Source organism: Zootoca vivipara, chromosome 10 (genome assembly GCF_963506605.1).
Source record: "Zootoca vivipara chromosome 10, rZooViv1.1, whole genome shotgun sequence".
Lineage (NCBI taxonomy): Eukaryota > Metazoa > Chordata > Lepidosauria > Squamata > Lacertidae > Zootoca > Zootoca vivipara.
The window spans coordinates 39,615,262-39,629,828 of NC_083285.1; the positions used below are offsets into that span (position 1 = coordinate 39,615,262).

Sequence of the window (14,567 nt, forward strand, 5' to 3'; positions counted from 1 at the left end):
GCTGGCGGAGCGCCGAGCCAGCGGCCTGGCCTCTTCCTGGCCCGGCCGAGGAGACCTGCCGCCCCGCCATTGGAATCGGCGGCTGCAGGGCGGAGCGCTCCGCAGCGCCGAGCGCTCGGAGCGTCCTGCAGCGGGCGGAGCGCCGAGCCAACAGCCTGGCCTCTTCCTGCCCCAGCCGAGGTGGTCTGCCGCCCCGCCGTCAGAATCGGCGGCTGCAGAGCGGAGCGCTCCGCAGCGCCGAGTGCGCGGAGCGCCCTGCAGCTGGCGGAGCGCCGAGCCAGCGGCCTGGCCTGTTCCTGGCCCGGCCGAGGAGACCTGCCGCCCCGCCATTGGAATCGGCGGCTGCAGGGCGGAGCGCTCCGCAGCGCCGAGTGCTCGGAGCGCCCTGCAGCGGGCGGAGCGCCGAGCCAGCGGCCTGGCCTCTTCCTGGCCCGGCCAAGGAGACCTGCCGCCCCGCCGCTGGAATCGGCGGCTGCGGGGCGGAGCGCTCCGCAGCGCCGAGCGCCCGGCAGCGCTGGGCAGAGCAAAGAGCCAGCGACCTGTCACCTCGGTGCCTGGAACCTGCTGCTGCTGCGCAGAGCACCCAGCAGCACCATGCAGAGCACCCAGCAGCACCCCGAGCCCTCGGCCCGGCCCGGCCAAGGAGGCCTTAAGGTACCATAAAAACATAATTAAAAAATTAAGACATCCCCTGAAAATAAGACACCGTGTGTTTTTTTGATGAAAAAATGTTATAAGACGGTGTCTTAAAAAAGGGGAAACACGGTATATACTGTACAAGCTTTACAGCAGAATGCATATCAGGTTGATGAATAGTGTGGGAGAGGGATGACCTCGGGATGGTGTGCCCCTCAAAAGCTGCTTGCACCCAGCACTGGATGCACAATACCGCCTAGTGTATACATGCCTCAAAATGTACTGTAAAGCAGATTAAGTTATGAGCTTCAGGTAACAGAAATGCTGGCATGACACACAAAGACTTTGAAATGTCCCATGTTTTGGAGGGCAACATACTGCCCTCCAATTATCATCGTCACCCAGCGTACCGTATTTTTCATTCCATAAGACACACTTTTTTCCTCCTAAAAAGTAAGAGGAAGTGTCTGTGTGTCTTATGGAGCGAATGCATGGACCCTGGAGCCGAATTGCCCAGGGGCTAAAGGCAGATCGTGCTTTCTTTCTTTTTTTAAGAAAGAGCTAAAGGCTAACAAGAGGGAATGAGCCAGCTGAAAGGAACCCGCTCAACAGCTGATTGCAAGAGATCGGGGAGGGAGATAAAGGAGCTAGCTCCCTTCCCGGCCCCTTGCCTAGACCTCAATTGTTGTCTGCAGAGGGAGACATGTGAACTGGCTGATTAGATTATCTGTCTGGAAACTGTAGAAATGGGTCCCTTTCCTTTCCTAGAGAAGCTGCAGAACTGTGAGTTGAACCCCATAAAAACAGGATTTTTTCCCTTTGCAAGGAAACTCACCAATTTTGAGCTGATCCTAAAAAATGAAGCTTTTCCCCTTTGCAAAAAAGATGCACAACTCTGAGCTGATCCTAAAAAAATGGAGCTTTCCCCCTTTGTAAAAGAAGCTTCCTCAAATATTTAATGGCCTCTAGGAGTTGGCTGCTCTGCCTAGGACAATTCAAGAAAGCAAAGTATTTTTTTCTTGTTTTCCTCCTCTAAAAACTAGGTGCGTCCTATCGTCAGGTGCGTCCTATGGAGCGAAAAAACACGGTAACTTTGAACCTGTGTTCCAGCTTCCATTTAGGGAGGCTTGGGGAATTCCTTTTTTTTTTTTTTTTGTGAATTCAAAAGCGAACCGTCCAGAACGCTCTGGTACGGTGGTGTTACTCTGCGGGTCAGATACATTGCAGAACACGAAGCACTCAGATAAGGAAAGTTTGCGGTGCTATATAAATAATAATAAAGTATTAATAATGATGATGAATAAATTGATAATAAAAAGGTGATGGATCCAAGAGAGTGTGCCCTTTTCAGTTTTCCGAATGGGAATAATTTGAAGATTCCGCAGCTCCGCTTTTCTTTATGGGTGTGTGTGTGCGAGCTGCCATCTCGGTCAGAGAGGCCTCCAAAGCAATCCATCCATCTTCGCTTGCGAGTACGAGTACAGTTTAGTTGCTGGGTAGCATTAAGTGATTAACTAAGCAAACTTCTCCAAAGTAGCCAAAGATTACTGGGGCCAACAAACACTCCGCTTTCATGTCATGGTGCTGGAATTGCAAGCCAACACTAATAATAGCATATTTCCAAGTAAATGAAGAACATGTCGATTTGTTTAAACCCTCATGTTCTCCTTGGCTACGTGTCTGAAAATCCAAAGTACAAAGAGAATTGTTGTTTGAATGCAAATGGTTTCAGATTTGGTCCTGAGAGATGGCGTCTAAACTTGACAGCGGAAAGATCAGAACTACCGTATTTCAGAATAAAGATAGGTAACCATTAGCAACTTATCATAGAAAAGAGGCGACCAATTTCTGCATTTGGAGGGGGGGTTCTGTTCCCTAGGCACTGATCCAGTTTACTGGCTCTCTCATGAATCATAATAAAGTTGGAACTAGCTCCCTATTTGTGGTATGAACCTTATAGCTACGGTGCTGCACATGCACTCAAAAGCTGGGACATCAGAGGCTCCTGACTTCTCTGAGCCCTAATGTGTTTCTAGGGTTTTAATCTGTGTTTCTTTTTGATGAGAGAACACAGGAGATATACATTGTGTTTCTAATAACTTATTTTACTTACAAATATACAAGTAGAGTGGAGATGGGTGGGGGGAGTCACAACTCTCTCACATTCCCCTCATCCCGTTCGGGTCCCTTCCAAAGTACAAACTGCTTTTTCATCACAGAGAGACACTTGCCCCCTGATGTCAAGAGGAGCGATATCGCCTTCCCTAAGCTCTGGTGGCTGTCTCATTCCAACTCCTTGAAAGAGTTGTCCAGCTATCAAGAGACCATTTCCTGGCACACCGATGAATCATCCCTGGGCTGCTAATCTGCCCGAAAAAGGAATATGCAACAATACAAAATCTACAAAAGAACCTGCAGCAGCAAAGAGTTTAAATATTTCTCCTTCTCATGCAACTTGAAAACAGTTTTCTTCCCCAGATGAGTGAAAGTGAGCTACTTTTTAAAACTACACCCTAACTGGATTTATCAAGGTCAGATAATATTGCTTTGGCGGACAGCTGTAGCTTGCAGGCTGCCGGTTGGCAAATCCTGTCCTAGAATACTGCATCAGATGGTGGATGATTTCTGCTTTCCAAACAAGGGAGGCTCCAAAAGAACAAAGGCATGGGCATGCTGACCTGCGGGGAAATCAAGATTGAAAAGCTAGTGCAGAGTCTTCATTATTTATTTGTTTGATTGTTTATTTTACTGGCAACTACGCCTTGCCCTTTAGCCAAAAAGGCTCTTAGAGCAGCTAAAAAATAATAAAATAAAACAGTTCTAAGACACTCCCTGTCCTTAGGCTCACAATCTAAATTTCACACTCACACTCACACTCACATTTAAAACACTCTCATACCACCTTAACAGTGCTGGCTTCCCCTAAAGAATTCTGGGAACTTATGGTTTGCCTGTCTTAAGATACTTTGGATCTTCCTCAACCCAGCTGGAATGGCTTTCCCCTGTCCAGCAGGATGCTTGTCATTCAGCTATTTTATATTCTTTGCTTTTCCTTAAAACAAATTTGCGAGAGTCTCGAAAGTCCTCTGGAAACGTCACAAGCCGTTGGCCTCAGGCAGATGTGCAAATGGCTGCCAGAACCAGATGTCGTTTGACCCAAATGGAAAGTTTGGAACTGGGACCAGGACATAAGAATGGCAGAGAGTCAGCGACTTCCTGGCCAGGGACCTGCTCCACTTAAGAGACTTGCAGAATATAAGCCGTGGCTGAAAGACAAAAGCTCCTGATAAATTGCTGCATCCTTCATGAGAAGATCGAGCCATAGAAAGGACCTTCGGCAAAAAGGAGAAGATGGGGAATCTTCAGGTGCTGCTGTTTGTAACTCTGGCCTTGACAGCCCTCTTCTGTTGTGATGGAGGTAAGGGAATTTATATGACCCCCTGGCCATGATTTTTTCATCAACCATGAAAACTGACAAAGTCCAGGGGAGAGGAGGACAACCTATCTCAGTCTTCCATATTAGGAACAGAATCACTTTCCTCAAAGCCACTTTAAACCTGGCAGTGTGGTTGCCTTCAGGAACATGTCTGCATGGAAGTCCCACCCTTATAAAACTGAGGTTCAGGCCAATTTATTAGCAACAGCATTGAAGCAGGCAGAGAGGGGCTCACAGAATAATGGGTGAAGTGGACTTCCAATTAAGATTGTCAAATTTACATGGTATCTTTATATTGGTTTGATACCAGTTTCACTGTTATGGCTTCCTGACCCCTCATGAACCCTGGAAAATGTAGTTTAGTGGGGGTACTGGGAATTACCTTGCCACTGAGATATGTAAGCAATTCTGGGAACTATTATTATTTTGCTGCAGAGAAGGATAAGAATGCTTTAAACAAATAAATTATTTGAGGATAGGTATATAACTCACAAATTGCTCAAATACATACCAAGATTTTCCTGGGTTAAAAAGTAATCTTATATGCAGGAATATACAGTATATGAGTACCCATAAACACTGGCATGTGTGTAAGTCCTCCCCTTTGAATAATTCCTGGATAATACAGAAGCAAGCCTGAGTTAAGGATTTAGTTTACATTTGACTCAGTTTACATTTGACTGATGGGGGAAATGGGGGTGGAAAGGAAGGGAGGAGGAAGACCACAAGACTGCCAGGTGTCTTACACCATCTGGTCTATATTTTTCAGATATGAACAGGCCCTTGGATGAAGGTAAGAAACTGACGAGAGCAAAGAACTCTCAAAGGGCATCTCTGTCCTTTTTTGTACTCATTACATGGTTGGAGGACTGCATTGCAAAATTCAGAGAAGTGTGAATTTTGAAGGGCAGCTGAATGGAGGATAGAGGGATGTGTGAATGTGTGTAGAAACGAGCCTAGGGTGCAAAAGTTAAATTAGCATTTATTGCTAGGATTAGGATGGCAGTGCTAACAGTTATCTAGAATCCCGGGACTTTGGAGCATGGGGAGTCTGAAAAACTTTTTTAGGATTTGGCATAATATTTGCCTTAAGTGATATGTATATGTATAATTGGATATAATTGAAATAATTGAATTTTTTTTTAATTGGAAAATTTAATAAAAAGTATTTTTTTAAAAAAATTAGCATTTATTGCTCCACTCACTTTTGCCTCTGGCTCTGACTATCACTGGAATGCGGCCTCTGGAAGATTGCCCAGAAGAGAATGTGGCCCCTGGACTGGAAAAGGTTCCCCCCTCCTAGCTCAGGATCTTTGCATGTCATTTCCATCCTTTCTAGGTTTGCTAAAAGTTCATTAGGGAAAAGCCTCTTCTGGCTCTCTTGAAGTCCCCGCTGGCCTCACACATGGAGGCAGATTATGATGAATAATATTGCTTTGAGGCTCACATTCCCCAGAGAGCCAAATAAAATGGAGGGCGTTTATAAGGAAGCCTGTGTTTTCTGGCACTGCTTAAAGTGATTTTATTTAATTTTTTTTATTTAAAAAATTAGGTGCCATAAGATACCTGGCATGAACTCAATTTCCTAATTATTCCCCCAGTGAATAAGCCCCCTGTTAGCAAGGCAGCTGGATACTTCCTTGCCTGTTAGTCTGACTAAAAGACTGAGAAAGAAACCTCTGGAAAGGTTGCCATGTTAGTCTGCTGCAGCAAAAACAGCAGAAATGTTTTTTTTGTCACATCCAGGCCATGCATTTAAAGTAAATGTCTCCCTGCAAAGTTTCCTGGGAATTGTAGTTTTTTCCTCACAGAGCTACAATTTCCAGCATTCTTAAACTACAATTTCCAGGATTCTTTCCATGTGCTTTAAACATATGGTGTGTAGATGCGACCGATTGTGACATAAGTTATCCTGGCTTAGAAGCCGCTTTGTCAGATACCCACCTGATGAACGTCCGCAAACACTTCAGCTGCACTAGGCCTGCTAGTCTTCTGAGCCCTGAAGTTGAGGTTGCTGCAAGATTCTTTGCTGTTTTAGGAAAGAAACCACAGACAACTCAAAGCACCATTGAATTAAACAAAAAAAATTGACCAATGGCTTTGAGAAATTTGCAAACTCTAAATGATATCCTTCTAATCTATAATAGCAAGATCACAAAAACTGCAGAGGGGCACTACTGGTTCACGATGAGTACTAATAGGCAACTAACAGCTTCGTTTCCAGAACTGATGGGAAATCTTCCATTCATAAGCCACTACCTGAGACGTGTGAGAGGTATTGTAGCACAAATGATGAGCCAGGATGGGCAGCAAAAAGGCTGCTCTGGGGCCAGCCCTGCCATTAGGGAGAATGAGGTGGCCACCACAGGCAGCTGGTTTTGGGTGTTGTGAAAGGCCAGCAAATTGTTAGTTGTTTCATTTATGATTGCTGCAATTATACTACCAGGGAGGGATTTGTTTGTTTGTTTGTTTGTTTGTTTGTTTGTTTGTTTATTGCCTCAGGTGCCAAAATAACTTGACTGATCTTGGATGCAACATGGCATGAGTTGAGGCAGGAAAGGCATAATTTGCAGCTCTGCCTCAGGCAGCAGAATGTCTCGGGCTGGTCCTGGGCTATATTTGAAATGAAACTCCATAGTTATCTAGAGCATGTGCCTTCGGCCTTTTTCATACCCAGGACCCACTTTTATCCCAAACATCCATTTGGGAACCCATTTCTTAATCTTTCACCATATATTTGCATGGTGATGGTCCTCTTGTTGTGACCCACCTTGGATCAGGCCATGACCCACCAGTTCAAGACCAGTGATCCAGAGCATTCCTTTAGAGGAGCAGGGAACCTCAGGTCCAGGGGCCTAGTGCCCCCCCCCAAGTATCTCTACATGGCCTTCCCCAGCCCCACCTCTTTTTCCAAGGCTACATTCCTCACGGATCCTGTTTCTTACCCTCCTTGAGTGTTTTTGCCTGGCTAAAATGAGACTCTTTGAACTCGATACTCTCTGTATTCTCATTCCGCAACATTCTGCGCTCATAACAGGGGTTAAGATCAGTCCAGAAACTGCCAATGCCTTTGTGAGAAGGCAGAAGAGATCTTCTCCGTATTATGAAAGGTAAGAGTAAGAATCTCCTGGGTTTAATATTGTTGATGTCTATAATTACTAATTTGTGGTTGAAGCCAACCAAGTCACACTCAGAGTAGACCTACTGAAATCAAGAGACTTGACTAACTGAGGTTCGTTTATTTCAGTGGGTTTTACCCTGAGTATGCCTTCGTTGGGTACAATGCTTGGAAAATAGATGTGCATGGTTCATGAGTGGGAGGGGACGAGATATGAGCCTATGCAACACAGGTTCACTAACAAGGGACTGCCGCAGATTCTTACAGAAAACAAGTGGGGCCCTCTTTCTTCAAGAAGCCACAGAAAAGGGGTGGTGGTGTGGAGAGAGTCCCAAGAGACTTGAAGCTCTGAGGGGTAAACTACAGTTTCTTTTTTGTGTGTCTATGGGAATGTGCTTTAAATGTATGGTTGGTGCATAGCCTAATTCACCAACTGTCTACATTGTAGAGACAGTTAAATGGAGTGCCCAGTACTGAACTGGGTTCTCGGAAAACTGGCTTCATGCTGTGCAGCCTGAACCAAAGAATTTGCACGAGGGAACGTCTCATGTGTGTGGCTTCTTCCTCCCTCTGTTCTCCAGGTACCAAGAAATGTTCAAAACCCCAATGGAGATGAAGCAAGAACAGTGTGAAAACTACGCCCCCTGCGACTACTACTCCGAAGTAGTGGGATTCCAGACAGCCTATGGCTATTTCTTTGGAAACTGAAGAAGAGGGGGCATCTCCTGTTCTCACTTGGCTGGGACAGAGGCTGAGAGTAAAAGCAATTGCGATGGGGGTAGGGGTGGGCAGAAGGAGCACCGAATAAAAAGGACAATTGGATTGGTTTCCCTAGCAAAACCTAATAATAATCTTTCCACTTTCCAGACAGGAAATAACAAGCAGTTAAGAGGCTTCTCTTTGCAAGGAGCATTTCTAGGAGGAATCACCTCTATAAATGCCAACACTTGTTGGAAAGTAACCGGCATTCCATGCTAAGGGGGTGGGGGCAAGCAAGGATAAATTGGTTAGTAAGCACAAAAGTCTACCAAGCCGACAATCATTTCTGGGGCAGGCTCTCCTTGTGAACGCCTTGAAGCATCTTTGGAATACTGCAGAGGTGTCCTGTCAAAATTTCTCACTGTTCCAATTTTGGCATTGAAAAAGGGAATCTGGGGAGGGGGCCAAAAAAATAAATAAATCAGAAAGCACTCCAAACCCTTTCATTTGGGCTAGCTTGTTGTTGCTTGCATCCCCCAACTGGCTCCTGCCATTAAACAAACATCATTGGTCTTCTTCCAGGAGGCTGGTCATGTAACCAATCAGAATTGTTCAGTGGTGAAATCACAGAGGGCAGACAAAACTGTTCAGAGTGAAGGCATTGCCCAGAAGCTTTGTTTGCTCTCAGTGATGTTGTTGCTTAGCTAAACTGATTGGCTACATGACAACCTCACCGTTTCAGGAAAGAAGGCTGCTTGAAACAGAATGGCATAGAGATAGCATCTTACTGGAGTGCAACAGGGATATGCTGCTTGTAGTTTTTGACAAATATTCTACTGAACATCTGAATAAGTTAATCAGAGAATAGTGTTCAAAAAATGATAATGTCTAGCTCTTTCCTGTTTCTAGTATGTAAGTGTCTAATAGACAAATACGTTAACATTACATGTGTTCAGTGCTTTTTTCCTTAAAAAATGTTTAGGGGTGCTCTCATTTTGACTCAAGAAAATCACCATTTTATAGTTCAAATCAGGAAAAATAAATACAGTAAAGGGACAAAAGTACAAAGATTCACAAAATGTTTAGGGGTGTGTGTACCCCCCCCCCCCGAAAAAAGCACTGCATGTGTTTGATTAGCACTTGGAACCACTAGTTAAATGTCCAGCCCTGGTACTTTTTATCCTTGAGAAGACGGATGTAAAAAAATTTTTTCTGGTTACCTGATTCATTGTTGCTGTTCTGCTGCCATCATATGGTGATTTCAGTTAATGAATAAAGTAGCAGCCCAAAATGAAGATATAATTTTAGAGTTGAAGCAGTCTCCTGCAATTTCTAATTCAAGCTGTTTTTGGGAGCTTGGCAGGAAATTTAGGAGCACGTTTCCCAAGACATTATATTTTAGTTTTCCCTTGCACAACATGGTTGCCACTTACTAGCGTCCAATGTAGAATTTCTGAAACAAGTAGATTAATTGCCTTAATGTCCATTACATTCCAATCAAGGTATGTTAGATAGTGACAATATCTATTGAGCCATCTCTTTTAACTGTGTATCTAGTGTATCTGAAGATTTCTAGTGTATCTGAAGAAGTGTGCATGCACACGAAAGCTCATACCAAAATATAAACTTAGTTGGTCTTTAAGGTGCTACTGAAGGATTTTTTTTATTTTAACTGAAAGTTGCAGTTCGTTACTCACCTATGGTGAGCAGCAATTTCTAATTCTCAAGTTGCTGTTCAAAGCACCAGTGAAACCATCACTTAATTAAAAGGCACTTATGAGTATGGCTGAATAATGAATCAGTCTATTTCTGGTCCATGTCATATTCATTTGTGTTCACTTGTCATCAGTCAATTCTGTTCTGCTTTCACATTAATCTGCTTTTTTTAAAAAAAAATCGCACCAAAAGAATTGTATGCAAATACATATTTAAATGTGTATTTCTAAGCATGTTCCCTTTCAAAATATGAATTTTAATAAATTTTTGAAGCACAAGCTATGTCACGTCATTGGGGGGAATGCAAAATCCAATGGATAAAGGACGTTCTCGTTCACACTTCAGTACAGAAGGTGCCAAGCAGGTCAGTTCCTATCAGAATTTGCCGACATCAATTTTCTCAAGCATTCCTATACACAACTGCCCTGGTAAGAGTACTAGTGTCCCCTCGCTTTCTTGGAGTACTGGACAATCTTCATTCTATACTTGACACTGCCCAGGAGAAATTTATCCTAAAGCATGTTAGTGCAGTGTTTTTGATGCCTTTCATTCATTAGGATCACTTTAAAGAATGGAGCTAGTATAAATTGCTGGTTTTGATTATATCTAGGAACCTAGGAAACTCGCTTATCTATATACAGTACAGTAAATATATGAAAATGTAAACTCATCCACTTTTCTCCTAAACCGCTTCACCGATTGCGTTCAAATTTGAACACAACGTCCAAAGCGAATGTCCGAAGCCTCTTATAAGGTTTTCAAAGACAGATGCCACACCTCTGCCAGGTGAAACCCCCAAAAACCCTTCTTCCAAAATGCACCACTCAGCCAAAAGTGCATGCTGGGAAAAGAACCAGGTTGCAAACCAGTGCCCTCTAGCGGTGGCTACACTGGTACTACACCTATAGAACCTTTCCTCTCAACAGCACCTCAGCTGCCATTTACATAGTAGGCCGAAGACTTTACAGACTAGGCCGAATGGAGGTACTGACTCGCCTGGGTGGGGGTTGGAGGAAGGAGGGGACGGGATAGGTCAGGACACGGTGGGGCCAGTCACAGGGATGACCTGGGGGTGGGGGTAAGAGGGGGTGTGATACGTCATGGGATGGGACAGATTGGGGGGAATCACAGGGAAACCCCGGGGATGGGGGGAGTAGGGGGTGGGATACGTCATGGATCAACACAGGGTGGTGGCAGTCACAGAGATTAGCCACGGCAACACGTGGCAGGGCCAGCTAGTACCATATAGAAGGATAAGCCTTACTGAAGAAGAACCAGCATGGCTTCCACAAGGGTAAGTCCTGTCTAACTAATTAGAGAATCACAGAAGGGAGTTGGAAGGGTGCACAAGGGTGATCTGTTTTGGGGCTGAATAAGCACCACCAGAGATGTGATCTTCTCAAGAAGTTCCAGGAGGCCCAACACGTTGTCCTGACATTGCACAATGTCCTGACGTCATGGCTGAGATGTCACAAAGAGCCAGGGGCGGAGCCAAACGCCCGCTGAATATTGAGGGGCCCCACCCCCTAAAATACATTGCCCCCCCCAAGTGCCTCACCCCCAGGAGCTGGCACCTTTGTCCCCCACTTATGTGTGTCCCTACATTTCTTTCAGGCTGCCACTGATATTACAGTGGTACCTCAGTTTAAGAACAGTCCTGTTTAAAAACGATTCGGTTTACAAACTCCGCAAAACCGGAAGTAGTGTCCTGGTTTGCAAACTTTACCTCGGTCTAAGAACGGAATCTGAACAGTGGAAGGGCACTGGTGATGGGAGGCCTCATTAGGGAAAGCGCGCCTCGGTTTAAGAACGGTTTCGGTTTAAGAATGGACTTCCGGAATGGATTAAGTTCGTAAACTGAGGTACCACTGTACTGGAAAAGGATATGTACAAATCTAAAACATGTTTCATAAAAGTATTTTGTACAAGTTTTTTTGTTTTTGTTTTAGCTGCACAGTTTTCTTCAGATATTTAGCTATTTACATATTGACCTAGTTGTACCTAGTTTAGATTCCTAAACTGGAAATCTAAGCTTATGCCTCTTTTGAATACTACAATCAAGAAAAGCTTAAGTGTACCTAGTTTGTCCTTCTTAATGCAGTGCTCAAATATTTACATTAAAGATGCTGCGGAAGGAAGGGCAGATGCCGTAATCAGAAATTGTCTCTTTATTATTTGTGCAACTTCCCTGCCATGTAAACAGAAGCGGTTTTCTACCAGCTGGGCAATCAGCTTATGCTTCACTGCAACTTATCAACTATCAATGTGATATACTCTTCGGCTGTCTTCACAGTCCTTTGGAATTTTTCGCAAGCTGGCTTCAAGATCTTCACAGCATCTTCCATGATTCCTGCTGCTAATTCAACCGATTTACTAGGTGGCTGTCCTTTTAAAGCTACCCGCATGAAGTTAGTAAGTGAGATAGCTGTGTTAATTATTGGTTGGCTTGGAGCCCTTGTTCGTGTGGCTGTGGCTGTTGCTGCAGCTACTGTATGGGATGAGGTGGGGAAGAAGTCTGAAAGTGCTTTGGCAATTTCTTCATTAGTCATGAGAAGGTCACCCACTCGGAGAGAGAGAACAGGATTGCTTGTTAAATCCCGAATGGTGGCGTCTAGTATATCAGGGAGATTGCCATTTTTCAGTAGTACTGCTGAAACGGGACCGCTGACATTTTCAATAACTCCCTTATATTGCCCATAAAGGTCCTTTATCAGCTTGATTTTTTCATTTGTGGAGGTGGAAGGCAACACAATGCTGGAATACAGTGGAAGGCCGACTTTCTGCTTGATCTCCTGATCTTTTGCCTCCACTTTTTCCTGCATCTCTTTCAGAGCACTCATCAGAAGCTGGAGGTTTTCTTTGATGCTCAAGTTTTCCCTTACTGTAATGATGGCTAGGTCAGTTCCAAGAAACTGGTTGAGCATCCGGAAGGCGATGTTGGTGGAAGAAACAAACATGTAGACACAGTCGTACAAGTTGCGGCTGGCATTGAGTAGCCTTTCCTCACTCTTCTGTGAACCGAACCTGCCCAGCATTTCCAAAAAGGGAGGTATCACACTGAAATACAAACCAAAGTATGCTCAGTGGAAGAAAGTCAACAAAGCTGTTATATTCAACTTTTGTCTTGGGAAAAATTATGGAAGGAAGATTTAAAATTTACCAGCGTCCTGTTTGTTGAAGGAAAACTATATGGAAATTATGTATAGATGGTACTTAACACCAGTAAAGTTAGCAAAGATGTATAGAACTGCTTCTAATGTATGTTAAAAATGTAAAGAGAAAGAAGGCACATTCTACCATATGTGGTGGATGTGCAAGATAACAAAAGCACTCTGGGAAATGATATATAATGAACTGAAGAAAATGTTTAAAATAACATTTGTGAAAAAATCCGAGGCTTTTCTATTAGGTGTCTTAGGTACAGAGATTCCAAGAGAGCAGAAAAGACTTTTCTTGTATGCTATGACAGCAGCGAGAATACTACTGGTCCAGAAATGAAAAGAGGGCAAAGTTCTAACCAGAGAGGAGTGGCTGATGAAGATGATGGACTATGCTGAAATGGCGAAATTCACTGGGACAATCAAAGACCCAGATGAGAAGTTTAAGAAAGAATATGAAAATTTTATAATGTGTTTAAGAGAAAACTGTAAACTAAAAACTTTGGCAGGATTAGAGTAATACTTATACAAAATACAGTGGAAAAACAATAATATTTCTAACAAATTAGAAAAAAAGGGATAAACTGAAAGAAATAGGGATTGACAATGAAAACCAGAGAAGGGTGGTGGGAAGTCAGGGGATTCTGAGAATCCAAAATGTAAAGGTGAATGATATGTTTAAATTGAAATATGTTATGTAAAATCTAATTTAAAATATTTCTTAAAAAGCTGTTATGTCAGCCATGTATCTCCAAAAATCTCATGAATAGCACTTAATTTAAAAAGTCAAGAGTGAAGCAAAATCTATTATTATACAGCTAGTAATAGGTAATAAAATATTTCTGAAAACCTATTTCTATATTTGGAGCCCACGGAATATATTTTGTTGGAATATATAGTTGTATAAAATGTTGAACTGTTGGTTGGCTGCTTCTGCATCTACTTTAGCTTCTGCTCTGCTCCTCTTGCTCACTTCAATATTTCTTAGTACAACTGCTGTTTAAACGTTTCTTTAGTGTCAGCTGCCAACAGCATGCCTAGAAGACTTAGATTGTATAGAGAAATCCCCCCACTTATGCACAATTGACTCACAAAAGGGTTTTTGGAAAATATCAAGTAGCAATGAAGGCCTGAAGGAATGCCAGGAAAGGCTTGTGATCTCAAACCACTGCACCCATCTGCCACTGCCGGCATTCCTTCCGTCCTGTGGATTGCGCTCTTGGCAACTAAACTCCCTGTGATGATGATGATGATGATTATTATTATTCTTACTATTACTACTACTACTTTGAACTAGCAATTATAGAACAAACCAGAAACAGCGCCAGCCCTGAATCTGGCCTTTCGTTTAATATTGAAATGCATTCCTGCATACCGGCCATTCTTTTGTCAGCAGATAAAAATGGGGGTTGTTCTCACACTGGAGGCCTCTAGTGCTGCTGAAGCCATTCCACAATCAGATGGCAATGGAATTAAAATGGAGATCCTGTGTAGCATGTTATATACAGTGTTATTTTAACTAACAATGCCCTTCTCCAAAACCAAGATCTACTCACATGAAAGTGCCATTCAGCAAAGTTTCTTGTTATTGCTTCCTGAAAGCTTTCTGTTTACTATTTTGCTATAGTGGAAAGAAAAGAGAAAACAAAATGGAAAGAGTCCATCAATTTAGCACCCCCACCTCCTTATTTGCTCACCAAATAAGCCTTTCAGCACTAAGCCGCCATCCCAAAGCAATAAAATGTGCTGAACTTGCAAACAGAAAGCTTTAAACTTAAATGAACAGTTTGGGCTGGTAGTTAGA

The 14,567-nt window shown here is 43.3% G+C and overlaps 2 protein-coding genes across 2 annotated transcripts; one reads left to right on the plus strand and one right to left on the minus strand.

The window, feature by feature from the left end:
• Positions 1 to 3,864: 3,864 nt before the first annotated feature.
• On the plus strand, positions 3,865 to 9,883 carry LOC118091414 (matrix Gla protein). The gene is made up of 4 exons (XM_035128400.2): positions 3,865 to 4,054; positions 4,842 to 4,865; positions 7,110 to 7,182; positions 7,772 to 9,883. The coding sequence occupies exons 1-4, from the start codon at positions 3,988 to 3,990 to the stop codon at positions 7,896 to 7,898; spliced, it is 291 nt and encodes a 96-aa protein (XP_034984291.1). The 5' UTR covers positions 3,865 to 3,987; the 3' UTR covers positions 7,899 to 9,883.
• Positions 9,884 to 11,845: 1,962 nt separating this feature from the next.
• On the minus strand, positions 11,846 to 12,640 carry LOC118090758 (uncharacterized). Its single transcript, XM_035126878.1, has one exon. It carries the CDS (start codon positions 12,638 to 12,640, stop codon positions 11,846 to 11,848), a length of 795 nt encoding a protein of 264 aa, XP_034982769.1.
• Positions 12,641 to 14,567: the final 1,927 nt, after the last annotated feature.

What these genes read in the sequence shown, in the direction of transcription:
- LOC118091414 (XM_035128400.2), top strand. Translation starts at nt 3,988, where the DNA reads ATGGGGAATCTTCAGGTGCTGCTGTTTGTAACTCTGGCCTTGACAGCC. An exon ending in GAACAGGCCCTTGGATGAAG is followed by an intron (nt 4,866 to 7,109) that starts GTAAGAAACTGA and finishes CGCTCATAACAG; the next exon opens with GGGTTAAGATCAGTCCAGAA. An exon ending in TCTTCTCCGTATTATGAAAG is followed by an intron (nt 7,183 to 7,771) that starts GTAAGAGTAAGA and finishes TCTGTTCTCCAG; the next exon opens with GTACCAAGAAATGTTCAAAA.
- LOC118090758 (XM_035126878.1), bottom strand. Translation starts at nt 12,640, where the DNA reads ATGCTGGGCAGGTTCGGTTCACAGAAGAGTGAGGAAAGGCTACTCAAT.